This window comes from Triturus cristatus, chromosome 3_1 (genome assembly GCF_964204655.1).
Source record: "Triturus cristatus chromosome 3_1, aTriCri1.1, whole genome shotgun sequence".
Taxonomy (NCBI): domain Eukaryota; kingdom Metazoa; phylum Chordata; class Amphibia; order Caudata; family Salamandridae; genus Triturus; species Triturus cristatus.
Window position 1 is genome coordinate 783,931,575 of NC_140583.1, and position 25,467 is coordinate 783,957,041.

General features: G+C 45.4%; 1 protein-coding gene across 5 annotated transcripts in view; it reads left to right on the plus strand.

Annotated features, from left to right (window-relative positions):
• LOC146861028 (putative methyltransferase DDB_G0268948) overlaps positions 1 to 25,467 on the plus strand; it is a 598,370-nt gene that overhangs the window by 37,543 nt on the left and 535,360 nt on the right. For 4 of the 5 annotated variants that reach the window (XM_085646396.1, XM_085646400.1, XM_085646399.1 and 1 more), the window contains exon 2: positions 2,250 to 2,360. In XM_085646396.1, the coding sequence (XP_085502522.1) occupies positions 2,250 to 2,360 (111 nt within the window). Of the gene's footprint in view, positions 1 to 2,246; positions 2,361 to 25,467 lie in introns of all 5 variants that reach the window. The other variant, XM_085646397.1, reaches the window with a different exon arrangement.

Below are 25,467 nucleotides of genomic sequence, written 5' to 3' on the forward strand. Positions count from 1 at the left end.
TAAACGGAGTGTAAAGTCCATTGAAATCATGCACATTGTGTCCAGTTAACCAACCATCTAGTGTTTTAACTGAGTAGTCTACGAAGTCAATCCAGGATTGGTTTTGGGTTTTGTGAGCCCCCTGAATCTAATTCTACATTTCTCAGTTGTGAGTCCAAATCCCTCAATCAGAGTTCTCTTCATGAGGTCATAAGACCCAGCATCTGCCCCAGCAAGGGTCAGGAGTCTGTCTCTGCAGTTACCAGAGAACAGTTCCCAAAGGAGTGCCTCCCAGTGTGACTTCTTCACTTTTCTCATTTCACAAGCCCTCTCAAAGGCTGTGAACCATTTTGTGATATCATCACTCTCCTCATATTTAGGGACAATCCCTTTGGGGATTTTAGGATCATAAGATTGCTCTTTATCCTGATTAAGTAAATTGCTGCCACCATTGATGGGTGCTAGACCCATCTCTGCCCTCCCTCTTTATAGAGCCAACAACCTGGTCTCTAGATCCAGTCTTTTGGTCAACCTTGCTAAAAGGCTGTCCTCCTCATTGAGGCTGTCCTCAATGTCCTCAGTGGTACCTGATCCACCTGTGTGAGATCTAGGTACTGAGAGGTTTACTCTTGGAGTGAAGGGCAGTTGGGCCCTTTTCTCCCTATGAAGTGGAGGGAGTTGATATACCTGGTCATCCATCCCCTTCCTCTTCTTCCTCATCTGATTGGTCTTCACCATTTTCACATGGATGGTCCTTAGCATACTCAGCCAACAGCTCCTGGAGCTTTTTTTTGGTGGGATGGGACCCCATGGTTATATTTTTAATTTTGCATAGGGATCTTACTTCCTTGAAAGAAAAGTGAAGGTAAGGGGTGAGGTTGAACTCCTCAACCATTTCCTCTATGCCATTGTGGTTATTTGTTTTGAGACATTGTTAAAAAATATTTCTAACCCATCTAACCCTAGCAAAAGTGACTTTTTCTTTTTCCACATTTCTACAGGGACTTAACCAAGGCAATAACAAGACTTTTAATAATTTTGCAAAATAAATGCCATTTTGAGAAATCTGAATTCTAAAGACGACTTAAGAGTTCTGTTGTATGATCAGGTGGTAACTAAGTAGTCCAACAATTGCAAAGTTGTATATCCCACAACTGATCCACCAATGTAGGAAGCTGGCTCTGTATATACTATACCCAAGTGAGGTATAGTGTGCACAGAGTCTAGTGGAACCCAAAAGGTAGGTAGAGGTAAAAGTAGATAGAAACTTACTCTCTATTTTGGGGTAGTGAGCAGTAAGGCAGTATCAGAGGACAGTGTTAAGCATTTGTTGCACACACTCAATCAGCAGATGATTTCACACACTCAAAGACTGAACTTCAGACCAATTGTTTTTCTATAAAAACATTCTTTTAGTTATTTTATTTCCTAGAACCAAGCAACCTGGCACAGGTAAGTTATAAATACTTTGCAGTAAATATACAGTTCAAATACAGTTTGGATTTGCAATGGTATATACACTTTGTTTTGACATGCCGTATTGTTTCAAAGAAATGCAATGCTTTGTAAATACAGTAAATCTACTTGAATGGGCTTTTCAGTAAAATACCAGGTAAGTTACTTTTTAGATTACTTTTCTTACACAGTGTAGTATACCTGGATACTACACTGGGACATTTCCTGTAAACAGGTACGTAAAAGCATTTTTGTTAAATACTAAACTTTAAAGAATTTCTTTTAGGTGTTCAAACTTCACACTTTTCCAAGAAAAACAGTCTATGCTATCCTATGGAGGAAAATAGTGTTATCAGTTTTAGGGTAAGTATTCGGTAGTGGGAGTTGATGTTCTGGGGGCAGACTCAGGGGTCTTCCATGGTCAGGGATGCACTCTTGTTACACCCTCAGCTGCTTTAGGGCGGCCGGGTGCAGAGTGCTGAGGTCCAATATTATCCAATGGGGGATTGGGGGCCTCCGGTTGGTGGCTGCTGATGAGCAGGCCACTTGGTTGTGGGAGCAAAGCTGCAGAAAGAGGGCACTTTCTCACAGGTACTCATATAAAGTGCTCCAATGCTGTTAAGCCAAGCTTGTGCGCTATATAAAAATGCAAAAATACAAATAACTAAAAAATACCTAATTGGCAAAACTGATGTGTCATCTCTTCAACATTGGCCTCAGAGACAGATTGACGCTACCAGAACTTGCTTCCTTTAAGTCTGAGGATGCTTTTTTAAATGCCTTTTTGTGTGTGTTTTGACTTTCTGCCATAGCAGATGCCTTTCCAATTTGAAAGAAAAGAACATTCAAAACTCTATGAAAAATTCATGATCCGAGAACCAGAAGCCATACTAGGGATGATCCTTTCCTACCTGGAGGAGAAGAAGGTAAGAAAATAGAATGACAAGCTGGTGGTAATGAATAAAATGTGTAACATAGGCAAATAGTTTCATAGTTAGTTTCTGAGCTCAAGTGGTGAAGTACAGTTTCAGAACTGTTGGTGTGGCACTATTACCTAGCCTGTCAAAAGGGCAAAGGGAGTTGCAGAAGGGTCATTATTTCCCAGGCCATGCACTCTTTGACCTCCCTGTGCTCATGCTGCAACATTTATTTATACATTTTTAAAAGCAAACCTGTTCTAGTACTCAATGACATGCCACTTAACATGTCTAATATCCCTAGATAACATTATCTGCTTGAATGGCCGTGTTTTATTAGGTCTGGCATTAGCCAAGACCTTTTTTTTTCTTTTTAATTATTTAAAAGATGGTCACAGCCATTCACCTGGCTGACCGCTAAATAGTGAACCACCACTGCGATTTACATGGCTGCTGGCTAAATAGCAGAGATTATGCACAATTTGGCAGGTGGCTGTACAAATACGCAAATTCTGTCAGACATGATGGCCAGGTAGAGTCAAAAAAGGGGAAGGAAAACGAGGGCTTTTACAATGAGGTCCAGCATACGTACCCATTAAACAATGTGAAAACAATTAGTATGTAGTTCCTATCAAAAAAGAAAGACAATGACGGGTCGTAAGTGTAAGGTTGAAATCAGTAAAACACAGGAGAGGAATCTCCTTATTTGGAAAAAGGCCCTCACACACCCAACAAGTAGGTGTCTTGCTTCATCATCGGGTCTGCTCCTACTCGGGCCGGCGCTGCAATGCCCGATCAGGCGCCCATGATGAGGCCTACTTAACGGAGATCTTTATTCCAAGGCCGACAGGTGAAGTGTGAGTAAGGGTCCTAGTGTAGGTGAATCTGGAGTGTAAAGTGAAGTTTAAAATAGGGAAAGATAGTCCGATCAAAAAGTTTTAATGAAGTTGGCTACTCCCCTAATTAAAATGAAAAAATCGCATATAGTCACTCAATGTTGTGCATTTATACGCTTATGAATTGAGGTCGCCATGTTTCTTGCCTTACTATCAAATCGATGGCAATTCCTCAGGACCTAATCAAATACTACCTACACATTTTTTGGTGGTGGTCACCCAACACTAACAGTGAAAAGCGGCCATCCTTACAGCACCCTAAAAAATGTGGGGGTACCTTTGGTTTCAACAAAGATTATTAAGTGTTAACCCTTATTGAGGCTGTTCCTGGCCATAATAGTAGTACCGGTCGCCGTCGACACTGAATTCTAGTGCCGGTTCCCTTAGCAGTATCACGAAGTTAATCCTACCCATACGGATCGACCTGTAGACCTCAATTCATAAGCGTATAAATGCACAACATTGAGTGACTATACGTGATTTTTTCATTTTAATTAGGGGAGTAGCCAACTTCATTAAAACTTTTTTGATCAGACTATCTTTCCCTATTTTAAACTTCACTTTACACTCCACATTCACCTAAATTCTTGTGACCTACAGATCGATCATTTCACAGTTCCAACTTTATATACATTTTTCAGACAGGGAATGTAAATCCACTGTTGAGGTTTCAGAACTGATTTGGTGTGATTCTCTTTTAAATGTGATTTCTGGTCTGTAGCTCAGACACAGCCTTTGTTCTAGGTAATAACTCTCACAGAAGTATTAATAGTGCTAGGCCCAAGCAGTAGAAAAGGACTGCTCTGCTTAGAAACTCTGTCACCTTTACCAGAAGAAAACTCTGACCTAGCCCTCACTCCGAACATCAACCCTATGCCATAGATCATTCAGGAAGAACTAATCAGCAGCTTTTTCTAAGAAGGACTTCTCAGATTTTCTGTGGGCAGCCTTTTATTTATCCTCCCTCACTTCGATGTCTAAGTCTCCACCCTCCAGCCACAGGGATGCAGCCAATACAGTTCCACTGTCTAGGGAAGCTGCATCTACTCTCCATCCTGTCATGCAAAATATATCCCACTGGTCCATGCACTTAAGACTTTCACCATAGCCAGAGTCTTACTACTACACACTTGCGACATATCCACCACACACACATGCACATGGAAAGTCAACTCTAAGGTCTGGGAGCAGCACAGACTATTCTACCAATCTTAAAACTCATTGCATCCTTGATGGCCTTTCAAATGCTTCTGTCACATATGTCTCTCCACGACCCTTCATCTAGCTCTTAGAGTTTCATAGACCAATAGTCTGGTGCTGAAGCTATTACTGCTGGCCTTAGTTCCCGCTGCTATCACAGCTGACAACCAGAGCATTTTCTTACTCAGATTCCAGCAATACGCCATCTGAGATGATCTATCTGGAGCCTTCCTCAGCCCCTTTGCTACTCATCTAATCTTTCTTATGATCCTGAGCTCAGCTTTGTTAATTGCCATAGCCCTTTGACACCTTTTTTAAGTCATTACCCATCTTTGCTGACTCTAGCCATGTGAGTTTCTCAAACCTTTTCTACCATTCTTCACAGGCCACACTCCTTTTCACCCATCCACCTTTAGACCCCTCTGCAAAGTTTCAGTCCTTCTGACACTCAGAGGTCAGAGTGAAACAATTCCAGCTTTTTATTCCTTTTGCATTCTTACATTTTTCAGCAAATGCTTACAAGTTCTATACATGGGCTCCAAAAAGGTGGAGGTATCTGGGGTTGCCAGCATAAGAAGAAGGAATAAGAAACATTTACAGAAGGGCTATCCTAATACATGTGGTGTAGAATCACATAGGTGTCCTCCTGCTTCCAGTCTTCTTCCTTCTCCTCTAAGTTTTTCTGTGCCTTCTGGTGTTCGTCTTCCTCCTGGTTCTGTTCCAAGTCCTCCTTTGGTTTGTTTTAGTCCTTCTGATCCTCATTTTGGCCTGCATTCAACTATTTCTGGTCGTCCTGATACTGGTTTTCTTAATCTGATATTCCTGGTTCTAGTCTTTCCTGACCATTGCCTTACTGGTCCTGATCCTGGCCCTTCCTTGTATTAGCCCTTATCTGGGCCTCCTGGTCCTGATAGTATTGATTCTCTCCCTGAGCCTACTGGTTTGCTGGGTCCTACTCCACCTAACCCTGTTGTCATGGACCTCCTAGTCTTCCTGGGTCATCCTGATTCTACTTTCCTAGTCGCTGTCTTCGTAGTCCACCTGGTAATGCATCTACATGTCCTGGTCCTCCTTATGAGGTCACCTTGGGCTGGGCCTGTTTATTTTGATCCTGGTCCCAGTGGTCCTTGTGTCTCTGGTTGTCCTGGTTCCCATGACCCTCACCAGCCTGGTCCTGATACCCAGGTGTCCACCTGCTTCACTTGGCACTACAGGTCCTGGTCCCATTGGTTGTGACCCCTGTGGTCCTCCTCGCCCTGTTCCTAATCCTGCCTATTCTGATCCTTCTACTCCACCTTATCCTCCCCAATGTGGTTCCCGATTCTAATGGCCTTAGCCTGCCTGCTCTTGCCCTGACTAATTCTCCTGTTCCTCCTCCAACTTGTAATGATATTATAGGACCTGGTCCTCCTCCTCCTTGTCATCTTGATTCTGCAATAAATTGTCCACTTAGTGTTGATCCTCCTTGCCCAAGTCATCTGGTTCTTAGCCATCTAGCTTGGTCACCCTGGTTCCTGTCATTGTGTCCCTCCTTGTTCTGGTCCTGCCTGGCCATCTCCTTCTGATTCTTCAGGCCCTATTTTCTCTCAGTCTGGTTTGCCTCGCACTATTCTTCCTATTCCTGGTCCTCACATTGTGTGTATTTTCCTAGTTTTGTGCCCATTAGTCTTGGTCCCTTTTTTCTGGTCCCCCTTGTTTGCGTCTTTGTATGCTTAATCCAGTCCCTTTCTCCTAGCTCTTCCTTCCTGATCCTCTTGACCCTAGTCCCCTTGGCCTAGTCATTCTGATCCTTCTCACCCTGCACATCCGATTTCTTTTAGATCAGCTACTGGTCCTGCTGGTCCCCTCAGTCCACCAGGTCTGTCGGGTCTTGGTCTTCTTAGGTCTTGTCCTCTTAGCACATGTCTTCCTGGTTTGGAATATCCTGGTCCACGTGACCCTGTGCCGTGTCATTATTGTTCTTCCGGCACTGCAGCCAATGGTCTGGGCCCTCTTGGTTTGCTTTGCTTGTGTCCTTCTGAGCTTCATAATTTTGATTCTGGTCCTCCTGGACATCTTGGTCCAGTCCCCTTAGTCTTCCTTGCTCTGGCTGTTCTGGTCCTCCTGATCTTTTTCACCCTGGTCCTGCTATCCCTATGTCATGGTCTTTCTGTTCTATGTTGTAGTCTGGTCCCTGGATTTGTAGGCACGGTGTCACTGGAACACCTAGGTCTGTCCCTGGTCCTCTTGGTGCTGATTGTTATAATCCTCCCTGCTCTGGTACTGGAACTCGTGGCTCTGGCCCTACTGGTATCCTTCGTACTCGTTGCCCTTATGCTTCTACACCAACCTGGCCATCATGTTCCTAACCCTCTAAGCTTGATCTCCAGGGTGTGGTCATCCAGGTCCTAATCTCCTTGGCCCTGATCCTCCTTTTCTGCCTCACCCTGGTTCTCCTGGCCCTGGTACACAAAGTCCAGATCCTCTATGACCTGATCTTTCTGGTCCCCTAGTCATTTGCTTCCTGGTCCACTTAGAACTTTTCCTTCTGACTCTCTTTGCTTGCTTCCCTGGTTTCACCTCCTGGCTCTCCTGGCCATGGCCGTATTCTTATTTTTCAAAGTCCTTGTCCTTCACAAGATATATGCCCATTGGTCCTGATCCTCTTGGTCCTGGTCTTTATAGTTTTGTTTCTACTGGGCCTAGGTCTTATGGACCTGGTCCATCAACCATCCTAGCCGTGGTGTCCTTGGTGTACTGGTTCTTCATGTCCTATTGTGCATGCTGTCATAAACCTTGCCTTTTGGCCATCCTGGTCCTTCTTAGTTCTCCCACTCTTGGGCCACCTTGTTTGGTTTCTTTCCGGTCCTGGTCACCTTGTCCTCTTCTCACCTTGAACCTCCTAGAGCTGGTACCGCAGAGCCTGGTCCAGCTGGCCTCTCATGTCCAGGCCCTTTTAGTCTTTGTCATCCTGGTTTTGATTGTCCTTGTCCTCCTGGATCTTATCCTTGTCCTCTTGGTCATAGTGGTAATGCAGGCATTGTTCCTGCCTGGGTCCTACTGAGCCTGGTAATTTTGGTTCTGGTACGTCTGACTACCATTGTACAGTCCCCTTGATTTACCCTCTTTGGTAATTCGAGCCCTATTCCCCTAGGTCCTAATCTTTATAGCCCTCTTAGTCCTGTTTCCGGTTCTCCTGGTTGTGATACTTTTAGTTCACCCGGTCCTCCTTGCTCTGGCCTTCTAGGTACCTTTTTTACTGGTACCTTTGTTCTTCCTAGTCCCTGTCCTGCTTATCCTTGTTTCCTGGAACTACTGGCCATTATTCTATAGGTCCTGATCTCCGTAGTCCTCTTCAATCTGGTCCTCTGCCTCTTGACCCTAGTCCTCCTTCTCCTTGCCCTCCTGCTTCTGCAATACCTTGTCATGGCCCACCACAGATCATCTCAACTTCTTCTAGTTCTGATGTTCAAGTATTCCTGCACCTAGTCCTTAGTGTACTCGGTCTCCTGTTTCACAGGCTCCGAGTCCTGGGCCTTTTCACTTCTCCCGCCCAAATGTTCATCCATCAGTCCTCCTGGTCCTGCTCCCCTGGCTTCTCTATTCCCCTAGTTTGCCTGTTCCTTATCCTTAAGGTCCTGGTTCTCCTGCTCCATGTAGTCCTGGTCTTTGCTCTGGAACTCTTTTGTCTGGTCCTCATGTATCAAGGCTTCTAGGGCTGGTCCCACTGGCCTTGGTTTCCCTAGCCTTCCTTGTCCCCCGGTCCTCCGGCACAATCCTAATCTTATTAGTCTTCCTGGTCACCTGGCTTGCCTGTTCCACCTTTGTCTTGTCTATCTCACCCTGGTGCCCCATCTCATGGCCCTCATAGTAATGGTCCTCCTGGGTCTGGACTTCCTCATACTACTGGCACTGGTTCTCCTAGTTCCCATGTTGCAGGTGAAAGGGCCGGGCCCATAAGTTCTAGATCTGTTCTAGACTCACAATCCCATGGTTCTTTTTAGAAGTATGCAAGCGTGGAGGGGAGAAAGTTCGACAATATTACCGTATCAATTTGACAGGAGACTCTTTAGACTCATAGTAACCACAGATAACTCCTTATGGTTAGTCAATTTACTACAAAGCCAGGAATAACTGAACATAAAGACACCTCAAGATACGATTGTAAAAATACATTGGAATCAGGATAAAGCCAAAACTGCATACCCAGCGTAATCTATGAAGCATAAACAAAACAATTAGTTTGAGAAATATAATGCAAATGATCAAAAACCATGAGTCCAAATTTCCCTGCATCGAGGGTTGATGAAAATAAAGCTTTAATCTATTCCTACACTAACGCTAGCATGGCACCCCTACTTAGGCATTCTCAAAGAAGTGAAGTAAAAGGTGTCAGCACGTGGAGTCTTCCTAAGAAGTCTCTCCACGTCAATTGGTCAGGTAGCATGAAGCTTCAGAGCTCATGCTAAGAGGCTCTTTCTCCTAATGCAGAGAAGGAAGCAGAGGGGCTCTTTCCCTCTTTGCATCACGCTATAACAGGTAAATTGCCCAAGATGCCTTCCAACAAGTCACGCCATCCATTCCATATACGCTCCCATAGGTAAGTTTCCAGTGGGCAGCAGTTCTCCTGACCTTCAACATTGATGACCTTGATTCCAATGCCTTCTATGGTGTGAAACACAACAGTATCTCTTATCAACTTGGGCTCATGATGTATCCCCTTCTCTCCCCACCTGACTAAGAAAACAAAGACATTATTATAGCTAACAAGAACGCTACTTCCACCTGCCAGATATAAAACATAAGAGAACAAAATCCACACCTCACGTGAAATTCCACTGTTAATACTAGACGGAGCTTCCAGGGAGAAAAGCATTTCAGGCCTACAATTTCAGCTAACCTAAGTGAAATGGTACATGAGCTTTACGAATTTGCTTAAGAAATAAACGAATTCAATTAGTATGACTATCTACATCTAAAGAAACACGGTTGCAAGCACATTAGTTACCTGAATAAATTGTCAGATGCACAACATGAATGCTTCATGTTAAGGTTTACATTTATCTTCTGCTTATGTGTTCCATGTTACATTCAAATGGCCTAGAATACATCACGTTTCATGTTCTTAAATCTCAAATTCTAACACTCCATGTTATGACGACAAAGGATTATGTGTGGATGCGGACTACACGTGTGATTAAAATGCACCCCTAAAAATAAATATGTTTTCTGCTACATCACAGGTAACCCTAGTTCTTGCAGTCCTTGTCACCTGGTCTAGGATCTTATGAGTCTGACCAGCATGGATCTACAGATTCTGGTCCCACTAGGTCTAGACTTACTGGTCTTTTATATCTCCATGGTCATTCTAATCTAGAGTCTCAAGGTCGTGCTGAACATTTCTTGTGGTGATCCTCCTAGTTCTTTCACTTTTGGCCTATTTTTCCCCCTCCTAGATCTGATCTCTGTGGTCTTGGCCCTCATTTCTCTGGTCCCTTTTACTATTGGGCTCCTGGTATTGGCCCTCTTTGGTCTATCTACCTGGGTCTGCTACGCCATGCACTGGTTGTCCTCTTCTTTCTGGACCCGATAGATGCGTTCAGGCCCTCCTCGTTGCTATGGTTCAAGGCCTTCTGTTCCTTCTACCCCTGGTGCTTCTTTTCTTTTGGGCTTTTGCCCACTGGGTCAAGATTCCCCTGTTCCACATCCACCTGGCACCCCTCATCCTTCTCACCCTCATCCCAGTATCCCTAGTCCTGGTATTCCTTCTACTGTTCCTCATCATCAATTTCTTCATGGTCCCCTCTGGCATTGATAACCCTGATCCTCATAGAATAGATCTCACTGGGCCTGGTTCGTGACCTCGTGGCTTTGGTAATCCCAGCCCTCCTAGTGTTCCATTTGGCCCTTACTCTCCTACTTGTCATCATCCACCGCCTACAAGTCCTAATTCTTCCTTCCCCAGCCCACCTCCAAAATGACCGTAGCCATGTACAGCCTCCAAGCTCGTCACTCAGATTTTCTTGGTGATGCAGAGTAATTTCAATACTTTCCCGCTCTGGTTTAGTCATCAAACGGACTGATTCATTGATCTTATGGACTGCTGTTTATTAGCCAACCTAGTTGGCTCCACAAGAAAGACAGAGCGGATGGTTTTCAAAACCATGAAGATTTATTAGCAGATTAGTAAATGTTATGTTTTTCATTCAGTAAAGTAGTCGATCAGATCAGCATAAAACTCTGCATTGTTAATTAGTTCTTCTACATATATCAGATGAAGGACAATGCAAATCAGTAGAAAGTACAAAATACAAAATAAAGGTATTATCAGTTCCATAAAGGAACTGATCTAGCCTAAATAAAGCATTGAAAGATGGCAGGGGGGAAAACCTAAGCAGAAGGTGTCAGTCTAAAATGAACCAAGTTAAGGTTCAAATTAAAGGGCAGAAAATGTTCAAGAGCGTAACTCAAGAATTTAGGAAAATGGGATCTCAAGTATCGGAGTTAGGGAAAGGTCGTCCCTCAGCAAAGTTAGGGTAGGATTTCCGAAAAACTATCCTAAGAAACACAATTAGAACATGTTACACATTTCTTCAGAATTGTTTTCCACTGACTCCCTCCAAACTTGGACCAATCAGGTTACGTCGTCTCCTTGGAGCAGGTAAACTCCCCTCATTCTTGTCATCGGAGAAAGACGCACACAGCTGCACAGCCTTGAAGGTATCTGTGGTCCAGACTACATGGTACACGAAAATCTTCTCTCATTCCCACGCAGAGTGTAAACCACAACAGACTCCCCGTTAAGTTATCTACTCTAGCATTTCTATAAGCAAAATATTGAACTAACTTCTAAATATTTAACGTTATCTTGCTCCCAAAAGAAAAAAAAGAGGCTAAGCACATTTTCAAAACCAATATTAGGTTATCAATAAAAGCTTGTGCCATTGAGGCCTTGTAATGATTATACTATGGTTATATCAATTGTGGCCCCTTTATATGGATATAGCCACACACACATTAATAATAATAATACAGAATTTTATAGAGCGCGAACAGCTACCTCACAAGGTGGTGTCCCGGCGCTAAACACAGGCAGAGAAACATATACCAAAATTCAAGTCATTAGCGGGGTTGGGTGTAGAGCCAGGTTTTCAACATTGTTTTAAAACGGGGTTCAGAGAGTGCCTGTTGGAGCTCTGAGGGGAGTGAGTTCCAAAGCATCGCTACATTGGCCGAGAACGTTCTACCACCCAGACGAGCCTTTTTTATTCGGGGGACAGCTAGCTGGATCCGGCAGTTAGAGCGAAGAGAGCGGTCCTGCGTGTATCTTGGTAGCCGGTCCCTTAAATATTTTGGACATGAGCCAGACAAGGATCTGAAGGCTAACGTAAGTGCCTTAAATTTGATCCTGTGGGCAGTGATCGGAGATGCGGAGAGACAGAATGCTTGAATGGAATATGCATTAACAGCCTCGCAGCCGTATTCTGGACCAATTTCAAGCGTTGAGATAAATATTTGGGCAAACCCAGGAGCAGGCCATTCGCGTAATCCAATCTGGACGTAACTGTCGCATGGATTACCGTTTTCCTGCAGTTCACCGGAAGAAGTCGCAAGATTTTGCGAAGATTCCTAAGTTTACCCAAACAGCAACCCATCAGCTGTTGTGTGTGCGAAACAAAGGACAGATTGTTGTCCCAACGGACTCCCAGATTTTTTGCCGAGGGACTAGGGGAAGGGGGCGGGCCCATTGCCATCGGCCACCAGAGCTCAGAGGGGGGCGGGGTGCCTTTGCCAAAGAAGAGCACCTCCGTTTTGTCCGCATTTAGCTTTAATTTATTAGTGTTCATCCAGCGCGCCACATCATGAAGACAGCCTTTGAAGTTTGACAGGGCCGCCTCTGACACCTCTGCATATGGGAACACAAGCTGGGTGTCATCGGCATAGGATACTGCCTTGACCCCCCAGTTAGCAATAAGCGTAAAGAGTGGGGCCATATAGATATTGAATAATAATGGACTGAGCGCCGAGCCCTGAGGTACACCACAGCATAACGGCTTAGGTGTAGAGGAAGCGGTCCCCAGGGCCACCTTCTGGGTTCTCTGGGACAAGTAGGAATGTAACCAGTCCAGCGCTTGATCCTGTATGCCCACTTCTGCCAATCGCATCATCAACCTTACGTGGTCGACAGTGTCAAAAGCTGCCGAGTGATCCAGGAGCACCAGCATTGAGCTGAGTCTCACGAATCCAACGACCATCTTATTGACTCTGCCACCTCGATCAGAGCTGTCTCGGTACTGAAGCCGGGTCTAAAACCTGACTGTGTCTCATGCAGAATCTTGTTATCCTCTATATATTTACTGAGCTGCCGCTGGATAACTTTCTCCAGCATCTTGCCCGGGGCAGCCAGTAGAGAGATAGGGCGAATGTTGCTAAGATCCATAGGATCTCCATTAGGCTTTTTCTTTAGTGGGAGGAGGGTGGCATGTTTCCATATATCAGGGAAAACCCCCGAAGAAATGGACGTATTCCAAACGTGTTGTAGGGAAGGGGCCACAAAATCCGCCATTGTGCACCACAATTTGGGGGGACAAGGATCGTCCGGCGAGCCCGACTTGCAGCATCTTAATTCCTTCAAGACCGCGGACAGAGTAACTGGTTGAAAACAGGCCAACGGCCCGCTTGTCAACTCTTTGACAAACTGATCTGTTTTCACTGTTGTTACCTCTGGGCCAAATGAGTCGTAAACACGCTTAATTTTTTGGTCAAAAAAGTCCGAGATTTTATTGCAGAGGGTGACCGAAGGCAGTATCTCCCTTTCAATACATCTAGGTTTGAAAAAGGACTGAACCACCTTGAAAACTTCCTTGCTGGAATGCTCTGCCTGATCAATCGATGCTGCAAAAAAGTTTTTTTGCCTTTCTGACGGCCTTCTGGAATTTATGGGAAGCCACCTTATATTGTGTTCTTTCCTTCGCATATGATTAATAAAAATTATGGAGCAGAAAATGTGCACCTCTCCATTGGTTTCAAAATTTCTTTTGCAGAGACAGCACTGTCAAGGACAGAAACAATGGCCCAGTAGAGACAGAACCTTAACCACTCAAAACACACTGCTTAGAATGTTAAAAATCGAAACTACCATTCCCGAGATATATTGTGCAAGTGACCAAAATGTCAATATGGCTGAAGGGGCCACTCATGGCATAGAACCAATAAGCATCTATGCATGACACCCACTCTTCTGGGTGAATAATATGAAAAATTGTTTTTATTCACAGCCAGTAGAGTGAACTCCTCCCTTGAATTATCCAGAGGCATTACATACCTGTCTCCTGCTTTCACATCTCCAATTACTCAATATATCTCCAGCAAGTGTCATAAAGCACTGTCCTCTACAGCACTTGTCCCTCTCTCTGAGAACCAGATCCCACCTTTCTGTCTGCATTGCATGTTTGCTGCTGCTTGCCAACTGCTACTTGTAGTGTCTTGTGTATTATAGAGCACTAGACCCCTATGGTCCCTAATGGACTCCTTAGTCGAGTGACGTAAGTGATTGGGCGAGGTTAGTAAAAATTTATGATGCATTACGTTTCAGTTACCAGTTACAGTCTGAGAAATGAAGACGTGTCATACAGAGCTCCATGTGTGGCGCAATTTATTTGCATGCTACTAGGCTGGGCAGGATGCTACAACTGGTGATAGGGATACGTAAATCCAGTAACCCAAAGAGTCGAGAGTGCTCTCCCAGAGTGTTTGCAAAGGTCCAGCAAGCTGCTTGTGTGTGTCACGTGCACCTCAGTCAAGGTGAAAAATCGTCGGTTGCAATATGAGGAGCCAAAGCGCAATTCCAACCAGTATGAGACCTTCATAGACAGTGAAGCCCCCACGGAAAGTCTCATTTATCGTTGGTCAGAAAATTGCTAATACAAATGAGATCAGAAGTGTGACGCAACAACTTAGCACAGAGCTGTCACTCATACAATACGGAAACGTCATAGACAATATCAAACAGGTACAGAAAGCACAACAAACCGCGACAGCTAGGTGCAAGAGAACGCTGAGAGCAGAAGTAAATTAGCACAACGAAATACTAAGTGGCAGAGGTCAACCAGGGCTAAGAAGGTGCGAAGGAATGCCAAGTGCTGTGCACCTTAGAAACATGAAAGAATCATCTACTTACCATTTACCAAACATCTATAGTAAAGAGAGTCATCCGACCTAATCTCCAGACGCAACAACCCAGGCATAATCATGGGAGCTGTGCTTGTGAGGCTGTTGAATCCTGCTAACCTGACTGAAGAGGCCGTGAACGATGGCAGGAATAGTACAGTTTTTTAGCTCTTCCATGAATGCTAAAGAGAGCACCTGATAAGGTGCTTCCGCCTTCCAAAAACCACCATCTGTTTTCGATGTGCCAAAAATGGAAAATTGGCATTAGATGGACTGTCTGAATTGAAGCTTTTCGATGATTTAATTGATGCACTGGATGAAGCGGATGACAAAAGATCGTGAAGCGTCCTAAAGACAAAATAGCTGCCAGTGCGTCACGTCGTGAAGACAAAGTGGCTGTCAGAAAGTTGCAGAAGCTTTCCAGTCACGCCAACAGAAGTAAACGGCAACATAAGTTGGGCAAATAGAAACTGAAAAAGGCTGAGTGTCATTCGATTCCTTGTCGAGAGGTTCTCCATTGTCACAGTAGTGTGGCAGTGAAGAGAATGGGTGTGCAATGTCAACGCTGACTACCGAAAGACGTGCGCATGAAGGTTTGGCTTCCTGCAAGAAAGAATACAAGTCAAAAAAGGATCATCAAGTGAAATCACAAAATTCCTTTGGACACTGTCCCAAAATCAAATTGAAGATCAATGGTTGCTATGTACCATTCATCATACACAGTGGTGCGTATATAAACATCATGCTAGCCAAAAAGTACAATGAACTGTTTCAGGTGCCCCGTCTCACACCATCGAAAACCAAAGTATACATGTGGGCAGCCTCAACAGCACTGCAAAGTCGAATTTCATTTATGACGACTATGAAACATAAAAAGACGAAGATGCAAGCCTCAATTCGTGTGCTTCAGGGCAATTTGTTGAGTGCCTGTTTATTCAGTTTCAGCACTGCTGCTGACATGGGACTAATTTATGTGAATAACAATATCAATTCTCATCATGACATAGTGAATCAGTTTCCATAATTGTTTCATGGATTCGGAAAACTTAAGACAATGAAAGTGCAGCTCCACATTAATGAGGAAATTTTTCCTGTTGCTCAACGGCATAGTCGAATTGCATTACATCCACAAGGACCTTTAGACAAAGGAAATTGAGACTTTGCTAAAACAAGGTGTCGCCGATATTAGTGGTACGTACAAAGGACAGTGAAGGGTCTGTGTGAATATGTGTGGACATGTGTCAAGCAAACAAGGCAATCAAAAGAGAAAGATATCCAGGTTCGCACATTGCAAATATGATAACCCAGTTGAACAGTGCCAAAGTATTTTCATGCTTTGAACTGAACAAAGAAGATCATCAGCTTGAATTGAAATAAAATTGCAGTTACATTACCACCTTTTCAACTCATGATGCTTTGCTCAAAACTCACACAGTGGTGGTGCTTTAGAGGCCCTGCGGCAAAGTCAGGCTGTGTTGTTAGTTGCGGCCGATCATCATACGCTCGGTGAGCCGGGACCACAGCTTCGGTGCAGGAAGCGGCGATGGGTCGATTTCACATGGATGTGCCGGTTCCCAATTGACGTTGGTTTCTTTTTTAGCACAAAACTCCCTTACAAAGGCCCAGGACTGGATTTGGCAGCACTTGGCAGAGCAGGACTCACAGCAGAGTAGCGAAGGTGCTGGTAGAAAGATGAAGGTGAAGTCTTTGTTCTCCCCATGAGACTTCAGCAACAGGAGGCAAGCTCAGTCAAGCCTTTGGAGAAACTTTAGAAAGCAAGATGTGAAGAGTAGAGTCCAGTTCTCTCACTCCCAGGAAAGAAGCAGCAGGCAGCAGGCCAATGAAGCAAAGTGGCAGTCACTCCTGGCAGCACAACAGCTCTCCTTCCTGTCAGAATGTCCTCAGTCCAGAAGTGTCCTGAATATGGTGTCAGAGGTCCAGTCCTTAACCCATTTCAACCTTTGAAGTAGGGAGACTTCAAAGAAAGGTCTTTGCAGTGCATAGGACCCTATCTTTCCTAGCCCTGGCTCCAAACGCACTACAAGGGGGTACACAGCTCTTTGTGTGGTGACAGGCACAGTCCTATTCCAGTGCAAGTGTCAACTCCTCCCACCATTCTAGCTCAGGAAGACCTATCAGCCTGGTAATGGGCCATCAGGATATGCAGGGCACACCTCAGCTCCCTACGTGTGTGACTGTCTAGAGAGAATTCACAAAATCCAGCGTCACCCTGACCCAGATGTGTATTCCAGGGACAGGCTGAGGCACAGAATGGTTAAGGAAGAAAATGGCAACTTTCTAAAAGGGGCATTTTCAGACCTGCAATTTAAAAAACCACTTCACTAAAAGATTTGTTTTTAAATCGTGAGTCCAGGGGCTCCAAACTCCAATTTTCTATTTGAACTCAATTTGAAAACGCGTGTGTAAGATGTTACAAGGCAGCTCCAATGCTAACTTATACGAGAAATAGACTTTGCTGTAGTGAAAAACTAATTCAGCAGTTATTCACTACCAGGACATGTAAAACTCACAAGTGCATGTCCTACCTTTTAGAAACACTACAACCTGCAATGGGGTTACCTAAGGGGTGCCTTACATGTAATAAAAGGGAAGGTTTGGGCCTGGCAAGTAGGTGAACTTGCCAGGTCAAAATGGAAGTTTAAAACTGCACATAGAGGCTCTGTAGTGGCAGGCCTGAGACAGGTTTGAAGGGCTACTCATGTGGGTGGCACAATTAGTGCTACAGGCCCACTACTAGCACTTGATATACAAGCCCTGGGCTGTTTTAAAGAGACATATTGTATATACTTTGTGGGCTTCGTCCGACCCATAGGCTTCCCATTTGCTGGCTCCATCATCAATCTCATATGCTTTCACCCTATTTGTCCAAGGCATGCATACATCATGCCTCATCATGTGTTTAGCCCTCCCTGAGAGCATGGACCAATTACTACTATCCATTCCCAGCACCCATTTTAGCAAATGTTTTCGGAACTCCCTTTTTCTTTTATTTGAGCACTTTACATAAACTTTACACAAAATTGTTTATATTTACATGTGAGGGAGGGGCTGAAGCTGTTTTTGTTTCCCTCTGAATGGCTTTTAGTATAGGGTTGCACATACAGGTATTTATGATTGCGGTTGCAGAATTGTCTTAGTTTAGGCATCTTGTGTTGATGTGTGCGTGGCTGTCTGTGTGAAGTGAGCTTGTGTGTTGCTATGTGAGTCTGCGTGTTTCTAACTTTATTACATGTATTTGCATTTTCCTGTAAGCATGGAGGTGTCACTGCGTTTTTCTTGGTGTGTGTGTAGATTGTTGTGGCAATATATGCATTTATCAGCACCTTTTTGCTGCCTAAAGCGTTGGTACGTGTGTTCTGCTGTTTATTTGTTGTTTTTTGTGGGTGTGCGATTTGCATGTTTTATATGTTACTGTGTGTTTAAGTTAGTGTATGCATGTATCTTTGTTTGTTGCTACACATTTGTATGTGGTAGTGTTTGAATAATTTACTGTGCTGTTCTGTAATTCTGTAAATGTTTGTATTTCTTCCTGGTTGGTCCATCTGTCCATGTGCATGTGGGAAAAACGATGTTGCCGTGAGCCTACGTATGTGCGCTAGCATGGTGCCTCAGTGAGAGACTGTAGTGTGTCTGCTTTCTTCCGCTTTATGCTGTTTCTATAATTGTTATTGAAAGTAAAGTCTTATGAAAAAACAGCAGATATGTTGTATATTGTATAAAATAAAGCGCGCGCAGAGAAAAACTTCAACTATGTAGGTAGTGCAGGTCAAGACGCACCTCTGGCTGCATTGTAAAGAAGCGTTGATTGCTTTCAAAGGGAATGTCAATTTTTATGAGTCTAAGGAAGTAGGAAAGAGACACGGGCATGCTCGCTTTGCACACTGAACTGTTCAGAAGAAAGCCCAAAACAAAAACCCCATTTTATTGACACCCCTCAACCGTTACCACATAGCCATTGAGTCAACCACAAACCAAGCCCTGTAACTTAAGGCCTGTGAATCTTACTTGCGTGTGCATAAGTAGCAGATAGTGTGTTGAGCATTAAAGAAAGGTTGAACTGAAAGAATTCTAAGCAGCTTCGTTCCATTTGGCATCACAAATGACTTTACATAGCAGAGGCCATTTAAACACGATGTGGTTGTGGCTGGAGGTGCATGCTTTTAACTTAGGAACTGTACTTTAAAGTTGCCCATATCTGCAAAAACACGAGGTCCATGGGTAGCTACTGTTAAGGAAAGGTAAATTTCAATAAGTTTGCATTTCAAATGTCTTCCAGGTTGTGCTCCAAACACAGCCTTTGTGTTGTCAGGACAGTCTCCAGCCAAAAGCACCCACAACAGAGGCACAACGAGGTATGAGAGCTCTGCACTGAAGTGTGATTTAGGTAGACAAATGCTTGGCCTCACCTAAAGGATCCACTTCAGCCTGTAGCTCCACCCTTCGTCACCAATAGCATCTACAAAAAGGGCAGAACTTGAGAAAGTTTACTAAGCAGGCTTTTGATAACAAGAGTGTTCAATGAATTTGTAAAGGCTAGCCCTTTCACCACCACCCTCACTCACTCCAGTGTTTGCATCCCCTGCCCTCCATCCACTAGAATTCAGGTAATACACTTCCACAGTCTGGGAAGCTGTCCTCATCTTCCATCTGGTGTCAATGTAAACCAGAGGCATTTAAATGTATCTCACTCTGCTCTATAATTAATACTCCGAGTCAAACCTGAGGATGAACTTCAGAATCTCTTTTTCAATGTGTACATTATTTCCCATGTATTTTCTCGACATATGGGTTCAGGCATTATTTTTCACTTTCAGTCCTTGAGCTGAACAGCTGACCTGGCTGGATCGGTAGTCTGGCAGTAGTCTACTATTGTCCTTTAATTAAAACTTCTGCTTGTCCCCTCTCCTTTTTTCTTCTCTTTCAAATGCCCCTCTCCTTCCCTTCCATCCTCTGCATGCCTCCTCTGTCTGAGCAAAACCTACTCTTGCCAGTTGCATGTTTGACTATTCTCTATATCAGCAAATTTACCACAATTCATTTACGAGATCACAATCTCTCTTCCTTCCGTTGAAAATCATACATATGCAACTTAACAATACCTAATCTCCTTTAGAATCTGTATTCATCCCACCAGCCATGTGCTTGAGCTCACCCCCCCATTAATGACAGCAACCAACCACTATTACTTTAGCTCATCATAAAAAACTGTAATGACTGCATTGAATGGTCTCTTTGAGCGCACAACACTAATCCCAATAACAAACAGTAACCAATGACACTGAACTAACCATTAACCTTGGGCTCCGGAGGAGCGTGCTGCCAGCATAAAGTGATTTGATGCCTCATCCGGGGTAGTAAGTGCTATATAAATACAAATACAATGCAATACAACTAACAAAGTGTGTCGCGTTTTTACCTTCACTTTATTGGAATGGGTCTGGTATGCTTTCTGATAAAAAATGCATCCAAGCGAGGGGACATGGCTTGGAGCCAACAGCAATGGCTGCACACTAGAAGAGCTCCGGGCTCGTGAGCGCTAAAAGCCCAACATCCGAAGTCAAATCCGTATTTGGCAGTGGAAATCAGAGTGGGGAAACCTACTAGAACCCTGAAGGAAAGCTTGGAGCGGCAGAAATCCCGGGGAAAATGCACGGAATGTTGTCGGGAGCCGAGGCGGTGCAAGGCCTGTGAGACGACAAAGCACGAAGAGTAACTGAAAGCATGGGCCGGAGCCGGAGTGATACATCAGACCGGGAGCGGCTTGGTCAGGTGGGCCCGCCGGGCAACCGATACCTCCTGCGGCTTTAAATGTTTCAGAACTGCCACCTGGGAGACCGCGACTAACAAAAACACCGGGGGCCTCGGAGTTGTGTGACATGCTGGCCCGACCAGGGCCTGTGAGAGGTGACAGCCCGCAAAGAGATCGAGATCGAGGAGTGGCCCCGAGGGCGTCGGGGGCTGTGGGTGAGGTAATCCGAGGCTGTGGTGCACGGGAGCCCCATAAAGGCAGTGTCTGAACTGGGACGACGCTGGAGGCCTTTCCCAACAACAAAGGAAACAGCGTGTCTGGAGATCGCGGCGGCAGAGAGGAGGAGGAGGAGGAGGCGAGCGAAGTCAGAAAAGGTGCGAGTGGGCTGACTGGGTGGGCCTGCTCGGCGACTGGTAAGCTCCTGCGGTGCTGGGGTTCAAGAGCCGGCTCCCTGGTGCCTGCTGCTGACGGAAGCACCGGGAACTCCTGGAAGGCGCAATTGCAAGGGTCTGGCAGGGACCTGAGAAAAATGGCAGCCTCATAAAGGGAGTGGGAGCGTGGACAGGCCCCAGAGAACAACGAAGAGCAGTAAGTGTGGTACCTGAGGGCCGCAGTGCCAGTGGGGACTATAAAAGCAGAATTTAGACCAGTACATCGCGGGAGATCTGTCCCAGCACTTGGAGATACTGGGTGACCCCGTATACAAACGGGGTGCACGGATCAGGACCCAAGGGGTTTGAATTATGTAAGGCTGAGAATAAAAGACTGACTGGGGCAGGACGACTGGTGGAGACCTGCCCAGTCCCAGAGGAGACTGGCGGGCGTGGCCCCACCAGGCTGAGATACAGTACACTGACCGTTTAGAGGTCATAAGGGAAAGAATGGATCCCAGCCGAGTGACGTTGGCACGTAGGGTGTCGGGGAAGTGAAGAGAACAGGTGCAGCTGCCCAAAAAATTTGAGACCCATCGAACTAGCAGTGGCAGTGAGACGGAGTTGGGGCCAGGGTATAGACACATCATTTTACCCATAAAGAGGGGGTTGGTGCTGAATATCCAGGCAATTCCCAGCAGGAGATATATCCGTAGAGAGTGGCCCTCTGGAGGTCTGGCAGGGACCTACAACTACCCTGAGAAGGGACTGGAGATAGGAATCAGTATAAAGCTGGAAGGACACCAACACCTGCAGATAAGAGATCACAAAGGAAATGGTAAAACCAAAGGGACCGACGATGACACAATCTAACAAAATGGACAACTATGTGGTGCCATGTGTCGGGAGACGTTGGAGACCAGGGAGAGGAACTTGGGGGATCGTAGCCCTCACTGGCAGCAATAACGGATCTCAAAGGAGTGTTGGAACCAAAAATAGACACTTTAACAGTAGAAGTGACCTCCTGAGGGCAGACTTCAGGAAGATTTTTGAAAAAGTTACGGCGTTGGAAGGAAACATCACACAGTTGCAAACCACCACGCAGGGACTTGAAGAACGAGTGAAGACCCTCAAGCAACAGCCAGACGCCCTAGCAGCTAAGCTCGAGGATCAAGAAGCTGAGCGAGATGAAATAACCTGCGGGTGGTAGGGGTGCCAGAAGGAATGAAGGGACCAAGTGTGGAGCTCTTTTTGGAAGATCTGATAACACAACATTTATGCCCCAAACGAATGTCAAACTTTTTCACTATCGAACGAGCACACAGAACCCCAGGCCCAAGGATCAACCGGGGGCACCTCCCAGAACAATTATTGCCAAAATCCTCAATTCTAGAGATAGAGACGTAATCCTACAAACAGCCAGAGCTCATGGGGACTTACATTATGAAAATGCAATGACCCGATTCTTCTCGGACTTTACACTTCAAGTTCAGAAGCTATGCCGCACTTTCGAGGCAGTTAAAAAAAAGCTACATGCCAAAGACTTAAAATATACGATGGTCTACCCGGCGCAGCTGCGAGTAGTGGTGGAGGGGAAATCTTGGTACTTCACCACACCAGAAGAACCCTGGTAGTGGCTTGAAGGATGGCGAGAAGTAAAGCAAAAGGCGGCAAATAACAGAGATGAAAGGAAATCCCAGAGCTCTGGGGATAGCGACCGACCAGTGAAAATGAGCAGCAAGGAAGTTGAGATACGATGATAACTGGGAAAAGCATCACCTGAAATGAAAACAATGTGTTGCTTGATTTTGAATGGGGGGGCTAGGGAGGTGGCGATGCCAGACATACAAGAAACAATGGGTCGAGGACTTGCTATTGAGACACTGCACAAGGTAACAAATTTTAAGTATCATAGAGGTGCTGGTGGCGTGGATGAGAACGGAGCAAAGAGAGTACTCCAGCCCACTCTAACGTGAAGTAGTTCTATGGGGCGACAGGCTCTCTGCAAGTTGGGGAGGCGGGTAGTTTTAAGCCTGTCAAGCAGGGAAGCAGGGTTGGGGGTGAAGTTACAGGGGTTGTGTCCCCATCAAATGGGGGTGTTTATTAGTTTAGTTAGTTGTTCAGTGCTCAGGGAGGTGAAGTGCTCGTTCACACGAAAAAGTAGCATGGAGGGTGGCCAGATAGATGATGCCCGAGGGCGAGTACACCCAGAAAGCCACAACAGGAGCCATAGGCAGGACCACTTCCCAAGATAACGCTTACAATTTTGGCATGGAACGTTAATGGACTCTGTAGCATAATTAAAAGGACGCTCGTGCTACAGTACTTCTGAAGACATGGCCTGGATGTGGTTCTGCTTCACGAAACCCACTTGCAGGGTAATCATTGTAAGGCACTAGATAGACATGGTTGCGAGCTGCAGGCACACGCGGGGTACACAACGGGTTCCAGGGGAGTGGGCATTCTAATAAAGACTTTGACGTCACTGATAATACACAGGTGCTGGTCTGACAGACTGGGGAAAAACCCTGCACTCTCAGCTGGGTGGGAGGAGAAGACCCTGAATTTTTGCTCGGTGTACGTCCCTCCTCGGTTACATACCGATACCTTTGCGCAGCTCGGAAACACTATCCTAGAGATGCCAATGGGCACGCTGGTCTTGGGGGGTGATATGAATGCTGTGATGGACCCGCACATTGATAGACTAACAAATGTAACTGGGGCAACGGGAAAGGGACCACTGAGGGGGTTCATGGAGGCAATGGGTATTTCGGATCTCTGGAGGGCGCACAATTCCATGAGTCATCAGTAAACACACACCTCGGCGGCGCACAAAACTCCCGCTTAATTTGACTACATCTTCACCTTGACCTCACAAGTGGAACAATTCCGAAACACAACACACAAAGCACAGAGTATGTCAGACCATTCACCGGTTATAGTCCAACTACAAGTACCACATTGAAATACCACCCTGCCTCCACGGTTAGATCCATGGCATTTTAGAAATAAACACTTTGCCCAGAAGATACAGACACATACCGCACAATATTTTGAACTCAAGGAGGGCACAGTGGAGTCGGCTTCTACACTTTGGGAGGTGTATAAGACAGTGATTAGAGGGTTTATCCAGGCAGAGATAGGAATCCAGAGGAAAGAGCAAATTAAAGAGGAGGTAAACCTGGAATTCGAGATAACCCAACTGGAGGAGAAACTAGGAGAGGAGGGAAGTATTGATAGTGAGGTGGCTAGACGCCTGGTCCACAAGCGACAGGAACTGAAAGAGCTGGGTGGCAATAAAGCAAGACTTCATGCACTAGAAGTCCAGAGGAGAATCTATGACGTAGGGGGTAAAGCTAACAAGATGATAGCATGGCTGGAGCATAGAGATAGGGATAGAAGCTGGGTTCCAGAAATGCAAACTCTAGGTGGAGAAAGCAAACGTACAGGGAAAAAAATATTGGAGGAATTTGCTAATTACTATGAGGAGATATATAATTCCACTATGGAGCGTACGAGGGAGGATCGTGATGAATTACTGAGCAACATCAATCTCCCACTGTTAGGGTAGGACGACAGACAGACCCTGGAACAAGTAATAACGTGGAAGAGGTCACTAGCGCCCTATCAGAGCTGCAATCAGGTGTGGCTAGTAAGGTGGCTCCACACCTTTTAAATATGTACAAGGACGTAAGGGAACAAGGGGAATTCCCAGTGGACCTGCGCACAGCCACAATTGTAGTGATTCCTAAAAAGGGTAAGCCGCCAACTGAATGTGGGTCAGACAGACCTATATCACTCCTAAATGCGGTGGTAAAGGTGCTGGCCAAAGTGCTAGCCAACAGGTTACGGCCAGTGATCTCCACACTGGTCCATCCGGACCAGTCCTGGTTCATGCCTCACAGGAGTGCTCGACTAAATCTGAGATGACTATATGGGGTATTTCACAGGACTAAACTATTGTCGGAAAGAGCAGCAGTTCTCCTATCGCTGGATGCCCAAATGGCGTTTGATAGTATTGAATGGCAATTTATATTTGCCACCCTGGACAGATTAGGTTTTGGCGCCGGGTACTGCTCCTGGGTTAAACTCCTTTATCAAAATCCGCAGGCTAGAGTGAAAGTAAATGGAGAGGTGTCCCTCTCATTTTCCCTCGGTAAAGGTACGCGGTAGGGATGTCTTCTGTCGCCAATGATCTTTGCATTGGTGTTGGAGCCTCTGGCGACATGGGGACGAAACGATCCGGTGATGCAGGGGATGCCGGGGCTAGGGGAATGGGAAGACAGGATATCACTCTACGCCAACGACATTCTCCTGTATTTGATTAACCCATATGGGTCAGTCCACAGGGTCCTCCATATCTTCCAGATGTTTGGTATCTACAAGGGATGCACAATCAACTGGACAAAATCCTTCATGCTTACACTGGCGGGGTAAATCCCACAGAGATTGGAGGTTGCCACTCCCCTGCAGGTCAAAACTAAATTTACGTACTTGGTCATGCAGATCTCCATGAAGGATGATGATTTTCAGGTGGAGAACTTGTATCCCCAGATACTGAGACTAGGTAGGGACGTGGAACACTGGAGGAAACTGCTGGTGTCACTGATGAGGAGAGAGTCCTTTTTAAAATGATGTCCCTGCCTAGATTACTATATGTGATGCAAAATACCCCCCACATGATACCAAAAAAAGTCTTCCAAGAGATAAACAGCGAAGTACGTAAACTC